Below are 16,180 nucleotides of genomic sequence, written 5' to 3' on the forward strand. Positions count from 1 at the left end.
CATTGTGTATGGAAAAAGGGGACATTGGGAATTTCATCAACAGAGAAAAAAAGTTAGTCATCAGATGTCTTGCTGAGATGTTTGGATGTAGAGCTGGCACCCTGAGTAAGAGCAGTCTGTTCTCACATGGCCCGCCAAACACACGTCTGCAGCATCCAGGCAGGCCCAACAGAGGCCAGAGAGCAGTGGCTTTGAAGCACTACTTCATACTTGGACCCTGTGAGGCCACTGATCAAGCATGTCATACTCTGAGAGTTGTTTGAAAGCAGGTAGTAATGTTTTTGGAGGCAATGCAGAGGGAAGACTGAAGTCTGACCATCTCTAGTTTGAAAGAAAACAAAATATGGTTTTCAGATATTTTCACAGAACATGAACTTCAACCCACATTGGAAAGAGTGATCGTAGAGCTTTACAGTTTTCCAAAACATACATTTTTTTAAATTATTCTTTGGTTCACTTTCCAAATCCCATAATCAATTTCAGTACATTCTCGTTTCTCCTTATCCTTGTGGTCGCTGCAATTTATAATTAGGGGACCTCCCACAAGAAGTCCTCGTAGCTTCTATTTCTGCATTCAAGCCAGGAGTCGTGGTAAGGCCTTCGTCTCCCTTCACTCCTCCCTCTCCCAAGGCCAAACACTGGGCCAAGATCCCGTCTGCTGGGCCCTCTGTTTGGACTGCACTCTGTATCCAGCTCCTTGATCCATGCAACACTACTGCAGACACTTGAGGAACAGATTTGTATGGACCTCTGCACTTGTAAAAAAGAGCTGGCTTTTGTGAGTGTTGTCTTTTTAATAAGATTGCTAAAAGCGACTTGAGAAAACAATATGTTTTAACAAGAAAGGACTGCGGTCACTGGGGGTGCTGTAATTTGTCTGAACTTTAATTCATCTTGTCATCTATAGCCATTTTTTCTCACGCTCAACTAGCCTAATTAAGGTGCCTTTTGAGAGTGAAGTGACATCTATTTCTTGGGATAAAACCTTGAATTTGTCTCTGCCTGCGAATACGTGAAAAACCCCTTTGTGCCTTGGCTGACAGAGGACTTTACACTGCCTGTTACCCTGGAAACCTTTTGAGAGGTGAAGGGGAGGACAGCCAAAGAGGAGATCATCTTGGCCTAAAACCACAGGTAAATCCTCTCTGAGGCAGTCCAGTTTAAATAACTTTACCATTAAAAAGTCTGACAAATTCCTATTCTATTTGTCTAATAAATTTCCATTTGTTATGCTCTCCACAATTGCCCCCAAGTTGAGTTCAGACTCTTGAGCATGAGCTCAGCGCTGATGTGTGGGAGTGTGTTTACAAAATCAATCAATTCACAAACTGTTAATGAAATAAATCTGCAAAAAGAAATGTCCTACCTCAAGTATGCAGGTTCCTGGAGCTGTGTTCTCTTTGATGGAGACATTGTAGAAGTTTCTCTCAAAAACAGGCTCATTGTCATTTATATCCTGAAGTACGATGTTTACCACAGCAGTGGAGGACAGGGGGGGTTTCCCTCCATCTCTGGCTACCACAGTTATACTGGGATTGGGGTTCTTTTCATAATCCAGTTGAGAGAGAGTGGTGATAATCCCTGTAATGGAGTCTATACTGAACCAGTCGGAGTAGGCGCCTTGGCCTTGTAGGATGCTGTAGTTAATGTCCCCATTGGGCCCCTGGTCTTTGTCTCTAGCTGTCACCTGTAACACAAAACTCCCTGGAAACACCACTTCAGGGATGACCTGTCTGTATACTGGCTGGTCAAACAGAGGAGGGTTGTCATTGACGTCGGTCACCTGGATGATGAAGGAGGACTCGGCCCTGAGAGGAGGCGTGCCTGAGTCTGTCGCCATCACCCTCAGCTCATAGGTGTCTCTCTCCTCCCGGTCCAGAATCTGGTCCACACAGATCAGATAGATGATACTGTCCTTAGTGGTCAGGGCAAACTTTCCATCTCCTCCCTCCAGCGACACATTGACATTGGCATACTCTCCATAGTCTGGGTCAGTGACTGAGATCCTGGCTACATACTGGCCTGGTTGTGCACCTTCGGAGATCCTGGGAGATCCGTCCTCACTGAGAAAGATGATGGTCATAGTGGGCTGGTTGTCATTGTAGTCTCTGACGTGGATGGTGACAAACGCATTGGTCACCTCCGGTTGGGTTGCGTTGTCTTGCGCCTGGACCACCAGCTCATGGACTCTCCTCATCTCAAAATCAAGCGGCTTGTTGAGCGTGATGACGCCGGTCCGGGAGTCGATGACAAAGTAGCGGTCCGGGTCGCTTTGTCTCCTGTTGATTTCATACAGCACCATCCCGTTGTCCCCTTCATCAGCATCTGTGGCAAACACCTGCAGGATGTTGCTTCCTGGTTGGAGGTTCTCAGATATTATGGCATGGTAGCGGCTCTGGTTGAAAACAGGAGCGTTGTCATTTATGTCTTGTACAATAATATCTAATGTCATCTGATCAGTCCTTTTGGGGGAACCGCCATCAAAGGCCTCCAAAGATAAAGTGTAGGTGGATCTTTTCTCTCTGTCTAGAATGGCATTGACCACCAAGTCCAGATAGAGAACCTCACTGCTTCCCTTCCTGGTCTCCAAGGTGAAGGCCTGGCCAACATTTCCATCTTTAATAAGGTAGCCCTGTGTCGTAAACTGGCCTTGATCAGCATCCACAGCCGGCTCAAGAGAAAACCTTGTCCCAATGGCTGTCTGCTCTGGGATTTTAAATGTCGCCCGCTTTCTTGTGAACGTCGGGGCGTGGTCATTTATGTCATTTACCTTGATGGTCACCTCCACGGTCACACCTGTCATGGTGACTGCAATGAAGTTGTATCTATCCCTCAGTTCCCTGTCAAGAACCTTGGCAGTTTTAATAATGCCCGTGCTCTCGTCTATGTCCAAATCGTTGCCCACGCCTGTTCCCTCGTGGTCTGAGATGAAGTACAGGGATGCTGTGATGCCAGGAGGAAGCCCGGCACTGATGTCACCTACAATTGTGCCTGCTGGTTGTTCCTCATCTAGCTGTAGCTCAAGAGTCCCCAGGACCACTGGGGACTGGACTGTTAGAAGCTCCAAGGCCACATACACCATTAACATTATCCTTCTATTCCACAAACCTTCACGATGCGAAGGGTCCATTATAGACTTCCCAAAACCCTTGGCAGCTGTCTTCATTTTGGCTCCTTCTTTTTAAACCTGGAGGCACACAAAGAGGAAAAGCTGAGCAATGTCAAAACCTGACAACAGCAGAAGAGAAGGTGTATTATTTCTGTGTCGAAATACAGAGTAAGTTAGTTTAAGAAAAACAAATATATGCGTTAAACACTTTCCCATATGTTTTATGGGCTGTATTCCCAACCACAGCAAATACAATAGGCCCTGCATATAACATTTTCCTACACTTCTTAGTTCACATAATAAGTCAACACCTTGTTCCTTCTACATACCAGAAAGCTCTCCTTTGCTAAAGAAACATCAAAACCACAGGTCGGAGCACACTACCTCAGACGGGGAGTCTTTGGCTCTCACTATTCAACTCCAATTAAAAAGGTGCAGGAATCATTTTTGCCAGGCTGCTCACCATAACAGTACCCTCTCATGTAAGTCTAGTAGGTGAGGTCCCGGATTTAATATTTATCTGTACCACCACATTTAGCTGTCAGGGAATGAGCAGTTCTGAGAACCCGCTCCAAGAACCATTTAAAACATTTAACTCTCCCCAAGAAAACATATCTGTCTTCCAATACTTGTGAGAATTAAGACTATGAGTGTTAAATCAAGAAGAAAAAATATCCAAATATTGATATTTAAAAGAAGTGAGGGTGTTAGAATTCCTTGAATAAACAATAGGCACACTCTGGCAATAGACCCATACCACTGCAGAGGATGTGTAATTGAGACTGAGAGACACTGTGGAGCAATGTGGAACTTGTTCAACAAGACTGTCACCATCTGCAGAATAATCCAAAACCACCAAGTGTCTGGCACACATAAAATTATTGTGTCGTTTTCATTAAATAAAAAGACCAGCTTCCAATTGTCTGTGGTTCTGTCTGAATTAATGTTATTCATAACCACTCTGACTTGTTTGCAAAGTAAAATTACCTTTAATTTTGAGGAAATATATTCAGAAGCACATTATAATGTATTAAATTTAGAGGAATTGGGTTTTGTAGTGAAAGCTCTTCAATGCTCCCCCCAGTGGTTTAGCTGATACCTGCAAGGAAACACTCACAAAACATCTGTGTATCCATGTGTGAGCATGTGTGCGTGTGCACTAAATACCTCCCCTGAATGCAGTGTGGCGATGTGTCTCAGCCACAGTGGTGACAGTGTGTTTGAGTGACAGAATTGCACAGCAGAGTTGAAGGGCTCCATGCAGTCTACCTCTCTCCCTTTTTCTGGCTCTGCAGCATTGTAATTGAGGTCTGCTGGAAGTTGGCCATATGCACACAAGATTCCAGGGCTAATTTCAGTCTGCCATGATTCGGAGCCCACAACACCGAACATACTAACTCTAACTTCAAACTGGTTTGAATTCAATGTAGTGTGAGTAGTGAAAAACCTTGGAGTATTACTTGTTTTGAATTATGACATGAAAATCAGAGCTCTTATCATATTTTCGGAGCTACTAGTTCAATTCTAGTTCATTATTTAACTGTTAGGAATAAAAATGAACTCTGGATTAATTTTCTGCTTTCAGTTCTGAGTCATATTACTTCCACAGAGACCATAATAATTGCAAATGACAGCACCATAAAAGCAAGCACTACAAATTTACCCTTGCACACCATATGTTGGTTTGCTTTGTGAGTGCTTCTCTTTGCTAAAACATAAGCATATCCATGAGACCCTGAAAGTCTTGACAGCACTTGAACTTTAAAGTCTCAGTATTGATTTACTTTACTGCAACACTGGGGATGCACTTTTACAAAGCTAACTCCAAAGCACAAAGAATAACTTTCAAGGCCAGAATCGTTGTCCAAATGCCACAACTGAAATAATGCATTCTCTGGTTGAGCTACAGCAGAGGACCTCTGCAGAGCTGCGCAGCCTAATGGATATAGCAGACACACTCGGGTAGGCTAATTGCACAATACCAGGTTGAGAAGTACAAATGGAGTAAAAAAGATTCAGCATGAAGTTTAAAAGAAATTTCTGCACCTTAAAGCTAACACGCTCACTAAACTGACGACAACCACTGTCATCTACCCGGGCATCTATCACTGAGAGAGTCTGGAAGTTAGAAGCCAGTTAACAGCTGAGATAAAAAAAGGCAACAACTTATTCGTGCGTAGGGTTTCAGGGAAAGCAATCCGGAAAAAACAGTTCAGAATAGCTGCTGATGGTTGAAAGCTGTTGTATTTAGTAAGCCAATCCCATTGTGGCTTGGATTCAGATGTTTTCCTTGCATCATTGTCCTAGATCATGGCGAGTCCCTCCCACTGGTAGTTAAACACTGGTGAAGAGTTTTGTTAAGATGATGTAACTGCTGGAGGATTAACCCCCATGTACCTTCAGCCACGACACTAAAATATTTAGTTTTATGCTTCATAAAAGCATGATCGTGGTTGCTTTTTCTAAAACCAACACATGTGCCTATAACACATCACGTGCACTTCATTGTTAGTAGTAACGATGGCACTGACCCAGTTTCTTTTGAATCCTCTAAACACAGTCAACCAACCGAATCCAAGGTTTCTAGGATTTACGTGCAGAATAAAAACCTCTGTTTGAATACATTGGATACCATCCTGGGTACTTTTTTCTAGCATGACTGGAATCAGCATAAAAATCCATGGCATCAGTGCATGCTGGGGCCATCAGTGGCGCATTTCCCACCTCTCCACTGTGGTCTAGATCATGTTTGGCAAAATGTGTCAGATCCACTTTTCATGACAGCTGAAAATACATTTGCTTATTTATTTTTCACTTTTCATTTTTCTGTGAAGTAGCATTTGTCTTTTTTATTCTACTATCATGACAAGCAGGCCTTTGGTTTGGAAAACCCTACAATAGACAATACATCTGAACAAACAGTGCTGCCTCCGTCCATGAGCCAATGCCTAGGAATGCCAAACCTCTCATAAAATATAAATGTGATTTTTAACAGTGAAGAGTAAAAGAAACTGTTAAACATCACAATTAATTCAGTGGATATGCCAAGTCCTATAATTTCATCTGAGAAGACGTATCTTGGGATATTGAATAACTGTCAAACACTTATCTTTAGCTAATATCTTAAACAACAACCATACACGATATTTGATATAGTCGCTTACAAATTTAATGTGGCGCTTTACTGATCTAACCAGAGTATCTGATCTCCAGAGATACAGTACATATCCTAGTTCATCACAAACCTGACCCCAAACACTGTACTTCAGCTGCACTATTTTAATTAACACAACCAAACCATTTTCACCACCAACAGGCCAGGAGGGACAACTATAGTGGCAGACTACGTAAAATGAGCTTCTAATTCCAAGTCATGATTTCAGTTAACTCAAAGAAAACTTCTGTGGTTTTAGGAACACGCCAGGCTGCCTCAAGCTCAATGGAGCCATAATGGAAACCACAGACAGAACTGCAGATTGACTGGACGCGAGGATGACAGGCTTAGCACAAAGCAAACTAAAAAGCTCTGAATGTTTGCCAGACTATTGCCTCTCAAAAGTGCCACGTTTCTGTGCTCTGCATTAGTCTTTGAAACTTAGGTCCCGGGGCATGTTAAAAAGGCCAGGAAAAACCATCACAGGCCTCAGATACACATGCACTCCCCGGCCATAACAAACACGATATTCGGGAAAACACACAGCCTACTTTTTCACGGTGAGCTGGAGGTTTCTGAGGGTTTGTGACAAGAGGGATCATCTCTTTCCCACAGCAAGAACAGCATGGGTTAGTTCAGCTGTTTGTGTAAGATGTTCCAGATAAAAAAAACACACACCTTATGTCTTTGAAGATGACACCATCTGATATTGCGTTTGCAGCACAAGTGGTTGCATCATTAAAAACATATGTGCATCGAGTTACAGTAGCAGGGGCGCGAGGAGGGTTTGGACGTTAGTACAGCTGAGGTCAAAGTTCAGCACATATGCAAACCGTCACATATATGTTTCTGAAGAGGACAGGACTGATTGGGATTTTTTTTTTTAAATTGAGTGTGTCCACAAAACTTTTTTTCTTTCAGCACTGACATAGACGGTTTATTTTAGTTGACAGAGTCTGTCACTAAAGAGAAAATGAATTTCGAATTTGACAGTGTTCTTCTGGCACGACACTCTCAAAGCCCATGGGTTGATGTAGACTCGACTTATTTTACTGATGACGACACTGCAAGAAGATGAGTAAAACCGCAGCAACTACAGCCCAGCAATTTCCACAAATGTAAAGCAACAAGAGACGTTCTGGGTGGTGTTGGGGTGGCCACCCTGGGAGAAACATATCTTGTGTTTTTCATTCCTTTTTAGGAGTCTGGAACACTAGCTTCATCAACAGCATATGCAGGCTACAAAGACAAGACTAGTGAAATGATTACTTCATGCACTGCACCAAGGGTTTATGACATAATCCTTGGATTCTTATAAAAGCTAGGGAGGCCCAAATTCTGGTTTTATCCATCAATGCTGCTTTTTTTGTTTGTTTTCTCTACATTTTAACTCAACCCAGAGTCCAATGACACACATTACAATAATAACAGAGAAACTGAGACTTATTATCACAAACGTTTTAGAACTAAATAGAAACTAAGCAGGTATAGAAATGGAGGCATGTGTGGGTAGATGGATATATTGATGAATAAATAAAAAATGCTGATTATTACAACTTACTACAAGCCTCAGTGGTGTGGATACTATTATAGTCTGGTCAATTTTCCCCAAATTACTATGATAAGTATAAAATAGACACAAAGTGGCGGCAACAATACAACTTAACAGCTGTAGAAGTGGCACAATTATTAGGCTACACCAAAAGCAGGACTCCGCAGTTCTCCTCTAACTGATGATGGGTGGTGAGGGAAAAAAAAAAGAAAAAGAAAAGGAGGAGCCTGCAGCCCTTGTTGTGTCTAAAGTCAAAGAAAAGGCAGCACAATTACGCAGCTGCACCATGGCAACCATCACATTCACAACTAAAGTGCGAGCTGATGGAACCCAGTGGAGACTTAATTAATTTATTAATTGAGGGAAAGGAACACCTTTTCACGGTCAATGAGCACGAGTCTGCCAACACAATAACTGTGCCGACATGCGGGTAATCAGTTGGTATGTGTTCAAGTGCTTGTACGAAGGGAGACAGAGGGGCGCAGCGGCGGCGGCGGCGGCAGCAGCACCCCGAGGACAATACAATAACTCCATAGGTTGACCAATTTGAGAGGAATGTTTCAGAGGGGCTTAAAAAAAAAAGTGCGACTTGACATGCAGTTCAAATATTTTTGGCTGCTCTTCAAAGTCTGCGCGCAGGCTGAGGGTGTTCTGTGCAGTATTAACACCGCACAGTTCTATCTAATACACAAACGCAACAACATTTCATAACATTCATAACTTGATAATAACCTCATAAACAGTTTTTTGCATGTAAAACATTAAGGGTGGCAGCTCTAAATTAAAATACCATATGTCTTGGAAATCGCCTGCTCTAAGGGGTTTGTTAAATTAACTTTGCAACAGGGTTTGAAATGAACCAGCTAAACATATAATTACAATGAATCTGTACGTCCTATACCGTTACATAGAAGTGTGCGCATGTAAAGAAATAGAAACCAAAGAAAAAGTAGCGAACGTCTTAAGTGAATGAGTTATAGGCTGCATGTATCCTCCCACTGGAAAGTCTCTACAGCAGACACAGGGTCAGCGAGTAAGTTGTAAAGTGTGTTAAATGTTACTGAAATGAAAGGGAAAAGTGTGGTTGTGGATAAACTGCACTGATGGACAACTTCATCGCATCAGGTTACTGGTGGAGTGAGGAGATGTGTGTCATGGAGTGATAGATACTCACATTCATCGGCTCCTCTGCTCTGTGTTAGAGAGGACAAGCCGAGTTTGAAAAATCTCTCCTCTCACTGTTTCCTTGTGAAGACAAAGCCCAAAGTGAAAGTTACATCCATCTCAGGACTTCAGAAACCTGCTTTCCCTCTGCCAGAGATTCCTCCCACTGCTCACACTTAGTTTCTTTTTAAATTCCTATTTTTGTTATTTTTCCAATCCCTTGTCAGGCGATTATGAGTAGTAAAAAAAAAAAAAAAAAAAAATGCAAAGTTGCGCCTTGTAAAACTTTCCTGTAGTCCTCCTCCAGTGGACGTTATCAACTTATCGGCATCCACTGTCTGCCTGTCTGGTCGGAGACACACTGCTGCAGCACGCTGAGTGAAACCAAACAGTGTGGGGCCGCGCTGAGGACGCCCCCCCCTCCCTTCCCCTCCTTTCTCTAAATCTAATTTATTCAACACGTGACGGAGAGCAACCTCCTGCTCTCCTCTTCAGTGCTGCTGCTGCTGCTGCTGCCGCTGCTGCTGCTGCTGCGGCTGCCGCTGCCTCAAGGAGCCACGCCGACTGCAGAGAGACGGGCCAGGTTATTGCTGAACTTTGGTGCCACCATCCTATACGAGAGGGAAGTGTAAATCAGCAGCATTGCTCGGTCACTGGTCCACATGATTTGTCATGGAGCTGTGCACAGGTTCAACTATTCTGGCACTGAAAGAAAGTTAGAAAAGTCTTGAAACGGTTCTGAAGTTTGGGTGAGTGTGGCAACTCATTTCTGAGGTTTTAAATTGGGAGAAGCTCAGCTCAAATAGGTCAAAAAGTTAAATAGTTACAGTAGAGGCTATAAAAATGTAGGCTACACTGAATGTTTTTGACACATTAAACCCACAAGGTTCTTCTGGAATAACACCACCAAAGAATTCAGCAACATACACTCTTTTGACATAATATGAGACTGAAGGTGAATTTCAAGGTGACAGTTGGGAAACATTCAGCGGATATTACCGACAAGTTCTAGTTTAACTCTTCAAGACATGTTCAGGGAGTACAGTGTTTAAAATCAATAGAGAAATCCTGAATGAAGTATATTGTGAGCACATTGAAAAAGTATTCAAATTTGATTACACTCTGACAAGTGGGGGTGTTTGAATAGTTGAAGTGGCTATAGAAAGACATATTAAATGAAAAGTTATATTAGAGATATTAAACAACAGGTTTATCTCTGCTTCCAGCGCGCTTTTGAAATGCATTATAGTTCACTTTAATCCATGTTCAAGTTTGTCTGGAAGTATACATTTGATAGCATCACGTTCTACTTTGTGGCTCACAGGGGCCGTAGTGTGGCTCACCTTATACCTTGACCAAACAAGCTCAACAAAAAGAGGCCTATCATACATCATACAGACAGTGTTTTCCCTCAGATGTTGGAAGTCAAGAAACCTCCTAGGGCTGTTTTTCTAGGAGTCTAGAAAAGAGGCACTAACGTTTCCTCACAACTCGTGACTCTTTAAAGAAGTGTATAGCCTACATCTCCAGTCAGCTCCCAGGAGGACCTCTGCTTTTATCTCTAATAGTGCTGGAGCCATAACCCTGCTTTCACTCTCTTGTCAATCACTGTAAGCTCTGAAAGTTATTAAACCCTTGTCACTATCCATTTAGAGTATAAACAAGAGCACAACAAAGGAGCTCGGCCGTCTCAAGTCTTATTTGTTGTTGTGAAACAGTTGACATGAGTGGGGTGAGTGCGTGCAACTAATCATCTTGCTTTAATTTTTTTTTTTTTTTCTAGGTTGATTGATTTTTGTTGTTATCATCATTAAAGAAAAACCATTTAAAAACTGAGTCAAGCTTGGTGTAGCAAAATAAAGACACATGATTTATGATGGAATAAGTATGAATAGAACCAACATAGCTGTATCGTTCTGATTGTGCTGAATAAGACAAATAAAACTTTGGGGGGAAAAAAAATAGTTTGGTCAGTCAGATCCCTACCACAATTCAACATTTTTGCTGGCTAAACCTTTTTCTTCCAAGCAACCTAGTTATGTCTCCCACTCTCACTCTGTGAACTGCTATATCACCAAGTGGAATGAGTTCCAGTGCTGCCAGCTACTCATTATTACTGTGACAGAGCAGAGCAGAGGAGGCAAAGTCCCGCTGACATGCACACACAAACCCGCCAGTCCACATATACATTCACATGGACACACAAACACACAAACACAAAAATCAGATGACATTTTTATTTTTCATTTTTTTTGCTTAGTCAGAACAGCCTTCAGCTTTACTACTACATGCACAATCATCATTTCAAATGCATTATCGGTCCCTCATATGTTTTTAATGCCACTTTCTGGTGAAACTGGGAGACAGACAAACTATAATGACACTGTCCTTTGTTGTGTTCTTTATGAATAAGATAGTTGTGGTTTAGAGTGCAAAGCATCAAAAGAGTAATAAAACGGTTGAATATTACGTTGTACACCAAATAGTGTTTGCAGATTGCATGAAATGAAATAAGAAGATAAAACCATGGTGTCATCAAAGGTATCCAATAAATGCCAGTGTACTAAGATGTATAGCAGTTGTAAAGAAAACAAAGCACTTTGTTTGTTTTTATTTCTTTTCTTTGATAACATGTTGGACCGTTTCATATTGTCATCTCAAGTTATGATGCAGACCCGCTATCTGTGCAGCCTGTCACTGTGTGTTTTATTAAGCAAAACAAATAATACGTTTACTGTCTTATCCAGATACATTTTTCTTTATTGCAAATATCCTTTGTTTTTTTAATTTTGTGCAAAGCCTGCCCATTGACAAGACAACGGATGGCCAAATATCCTGTTGACACCATACTAATCAACCAAAAGGCTCCCTTGACAGGATTGTCTACTCTGGCTTTGATTAATGATGAAAGATGAAACGATGTACTGACGCTAAATATAAAAAACGTCAGGCTGATGCATTTGTTTATGGTTTTGCAGAGACAACAGCAAACAGATTAGGTATTGCACTGTGGATAAATTGCATCAAAACATCAGAGAAGCATCTGTTGCCCATTTGGCATCAGCGTTTTAGTTGCAGACACAAAAGTACAACTTGGTTTCAAGCTTGTTTTTTTTCTTTCTCTCTAACTCTTAAAACCTAAATCACATTCATTTTACCCAAGTTCACTTCACAGTGTTTGAATGTTTCATGCTCTCTTACCATGCATGAGATTGTCTGCTGCATTAATCCGGTTCAGTGCCTCGTCTTCAGAGCATCTTGAGTCCTCCTGTGAGTCATCGGAGACCCTGAATAAAGAAAACAAGGTGCTGTAATGGTGGATAAATCTGCAATTCTACTTTGAGGTTAGATGCTGTCCACATCACAAGGTTGTGGTCTTAGTAATTTTTCTGTGATGGCTATTTTAGTGACATTTGACATGGATTAGAGGGGAAACCACAGAGCTTGGCTCCTGTAGCCTTGCTGAAAGTCCATGGAAGAAATAATAAACGGATCGAGTTTAATCAAGATTACAGTTAAGTGTGTGAAAGGCTGTTATAGCAGAGGACCTCATGTCAACCAGAACAAATGTGTATCCAACCTGATACACACACAGTTTGATTAAAATTAAATTACGTATGTATGTGATGCATGCTCCCCGAAAAACATTATGAATTTAGCTTTTGCACCACAGTCGTTGAAGTCCATAATTATTGAGTTGCCACATGCAATATTAATACTGTGGGAAGCTGAATAGGGTTCAGCTGTTCCTACATCCTCCTTCCTTGTAATTCTTTGTGTGATGAGGTTGTAAATACTACCTTTTCATTTGATTTCTATTTCGCTTTGTACAGCAGTTGACCCAGAGATCACAGAAGACTGCATTGTGTTTGTTACACTCACAAGGACTTTATTGTTTGCATTTGCAAGTGTGCCTTAGGTAACAAAAAATAAGACCTTGCTTTTTACAGCATTTATGAACACGAATCTGATCTCAAGACTGAATCAAAACAGAGCATGATCTCACCGCATTGTGCTGATTCACAGCATACAGCAAAAAATAATTATCTTCATTTATAAATGAAATAAAAGGAAAAAGGGAATAACAAAGATGATTAAACTCGAGCACAAATTTTGAAAAATACTCTTCCTCTGAATCAACTATTTAATGTGATTATTAACTAAAAACTATTAAAAAATTACACCAAACACATAAATTGTTACTTAAGCCAATAAAGTACAAATTTTAGTTCCTCAACATACCCATATTTTTTCATCTGTCAGTTTGTGTCAATAAGTATCCTGGTTACATGTTGCTGCTCTTCCACAGCCCCATCGCGACCATAACTCAATGGACGGTATTTATGTATTTAAAGTGAACTGTGTAGAATATTTGATGGAGAAACCACAGCGGTGTTTCAGGGGGTTGGCCACGTGCTTGAGCGGAGGTCTAATGTAGACAAAACACTAACCAGAAGCACCAGTGGACCATTTTCTCCAGATCCGGTGCATTTGAGGAAATATGAGCTTTGGTTTGTTGAATGTTACCTTTAAATGAAGTGAATGGGACAAGCTCAGAAGGTATTTTATGCACTTTACACACAATCGAGTCAAAAGACCTGAGATAAGTTCATCAAGTTTTTTTTTTTGTTGTTTTCTTTTAGGTTGCACTGCATTAAAGCACACATCACATATATCTCTGTGTGCATGTGTTGTGTGTATCCACATACTCGACATAGACTAACACTGCCTGCATGCTCTTTTCCAGAGGATATTAGATATTGAGTGCACAGGTGGTTTTCATTTCGTTCAGAAAAATTCTGGGAGTACCAGCTCTTTGTCATCTTCTGGTTAATCATGATGTAAAAGATCTTTTATAGATTTCTGTTTAGTGTTACTACTGCTTCCCGACTCCAGAAATTGCAACAATAAATCTTTATAGTAAAGGGGGGAAAAAAAATCTAAATTCTTTGTGGTACCCTAGACTGGACCCTGAAATCAAGGCCCGCAGGCTCAGAGTCATTATATTTCAAACAATATGATATTTATGACCTAAATTTACTTTAAGGAGAAAAATAGGCAGTCTACCATGGTGGTATATAGTGAGTGAGTACAGTCGATGATGATCACTATAGTCACTATAAATTCTCTATTTGCTGCAATGACGGACACCGAAGAGTTCAGACCAAGTAGATTAACAGTCTGTTAAACTGAATGTTTAGTTTGCTTTACCCCATGTTCCACATCTCTGTTATTTTGCCCTCAGATGCATTTAAAAACATGAAAGGGTCGGCTATATAGTATCTGTATTTGAAAGAGCTGCCTGCAGAGGTGATCCTGCCATCGCTCTGCGGTTGCTGGGTCAAACCTCCCTGTGAACCCAGCGTGAAAACTTTATTATTTTCTGTCTGAGCTTCCAGAAAAAGGACATATCTGTTTCCTTTGCTTTCATAGCAGTTTACTCAAAAGCAACTCTTCCTATAAACCATCGCCGTTCATTTTTAGTGTTTAAATTTGTTACCCCTGCTTTCTATGAATTATAAACTGCAGGCTCATCGTCCACATTGTAACAGAAGACAAAGGGAGGAGATAGTCTTTTCACTGCAAATCTGAATAAAAGGTACGAAACATGCAGAGTGTTCATTTGCAGTAATGTCACCCCGGAGGACGACATTTAGTGCTCAGGGACCCATGAGGAAAGCTGTGGTTGTGCTCAGCAAGTCCCAGGTGTGAATGTGTGTGACTACACAAATACAAAGCAGGGCTCTGCTGACGAAGACACTGCCTGCTCTGCAAATGCTTGTGTGGATTAAAAATGCCTTAAAGAAAAAAAGTCTGAAGTCTAACTAACCACAACAATATTGTGTTTCTCGTCCCTTCTCTCATGACAAAGCCAGTGAGTTGGCTGGGACGCCTTTGTTTTTCTCCTACATATTGTATGTTGATTGCCAAAATCTGTTCATCTACTAAGTAATAGAGGAAAATCCACCTTTAAATAATTTAAGGCTGCTGCAAAACAGCTACAGGCTCTCCGCCTTGCGTTTCTGGGACCATGTTTGTTGGTGTAGCTTTTTAATTCCTACCATCAACTGAAAACTTCATATCCTGCTGAGACGGGGGCTGTCAAAGGATTTAGAAAGTGACACATTTAAGTACAAGTGAGTAAGTTTGTGTGTGTGTGTGTGTGTGTGTGTGTGTGTGTGTGTGTGTGTGTGTGTGTGTGTGTGTTGTGTGTGTGTGTGTGTGTGAGATTGTGGTCATATACAGCTGTAATATGTAAAAACTAGTCTAATATTGCAGGATATCTGTTTGTCTTCACAAGTGGAAAATAGAGTATGGACTTCTGGGACACAAGATGTTGAATAATCAACCTACAAACCTTATATTAATCCTGTGAGCTTAACTGTCATTAAAAGTGATACACAGTCATCACAGTCAGACATTAAGTGTCCTTATTGTCCTGGCTCTCAACAAAAAATAGGCAAACTGGATGGACCAAACAGGATCGTACGAACACCTATAGTTAATGAAATTTCATCTACAGATCATGTTTTTGACAACAATCTCAGTGGAAGTAAAAAAAAAAATATACAATTGAGAAGATAATCAATAAAAGTAGCATTTTCCCTAAAGCCATGCAGTAAAGAGCTTGTCCAGTAACTAGAGGAGTGGAAATTAAGCTAAAAAGACCTTCCGAGCGTGAGAGTAATTCAGCATGTCAGCGAAAGAATTTCTCCTGCTGGAGGACGCAGCTCTATTGTGATTTGGAAATTTAACCTTGGGTGCTTCTGAAATTTAAAGTGAATACATACTGATTTCATTACTGCGAAGTATTTGTGTTAACCGTAAACATCCAAATATATTAATGTTATATTCTCCTTCAAATTTTCATTGCTTTTTAATAGCACACAGGATCAGATCTCCCCAGTTAACAGCAGTCTGGTTTTTATCAATGACACCCACTTCAGCAAAATCACAACCTTTCGGGCGGTCCACTGTGAATGCTTTCTGATTAATACACTATCAATCACACAGTCCAACATGTCGTTCTCCTGCAGGACGAAATTCCTCAGACATTGTAGGGAGTCTAACTTATTCTGATGGAGATCACTTTTATTCTCCAGGAATGCATTATATTGTTGAGGAAAGGAATGCATAGCATTGAGAGGGTTGCCCTGGAATTCCCAAAACAATTAAATTGTTCAAGCAAACGTTTCTTTGA

The 16,180-nt window shown here is 41.0% G+C and overlaps 1 protein-coding gene across 1 annotated transcript in view; it reads right to left on the reverse strand.

Moving 5' to 3' along the window:
• The window catches only part of LOC130168131 (protocadherin-16-like), a 79,909-nt gene extending 70,511 nt beyond the window's left edge, over window positions 1–9,398 (reverse strand). The window contains exons 1-2 of the mRNA XM_056374726.1: window positions 8,990–9,398; window positions 1,367–3,187 (exon numbers count right to left, since the gene is read on the reverse strand). Of these exons, the coding sequence (XP_056230701.1) occupies window positions 1,367–3,166 (1,800 nt within the window). The 5' untranslated portion in view covers window positions 3,167–3,187; window positions 8,990–9,398. The remainder of the gene's footprint in view (window positions 1–1,366; window positions 3,188–8,989) is intronic.
• Window positions 9,399–16,180: the final 6,782 nt, after the last annotated feature.

Source organism: Seriola aureovittata, chromosome 4, assembly GCF_021018895.1.
Source record: "Seriola aureovittata isolate HTS-2021-v1 ecotype China chromosome 4, ASM2101889v1, whole genome shotgun sequence".
Classification (NCBI taxonomy): Eukaryota; Metazoa; Chordata; class Actinopteri; order Carangiformes; family Carangidae; genus Seriola; species Seriola aureovittata.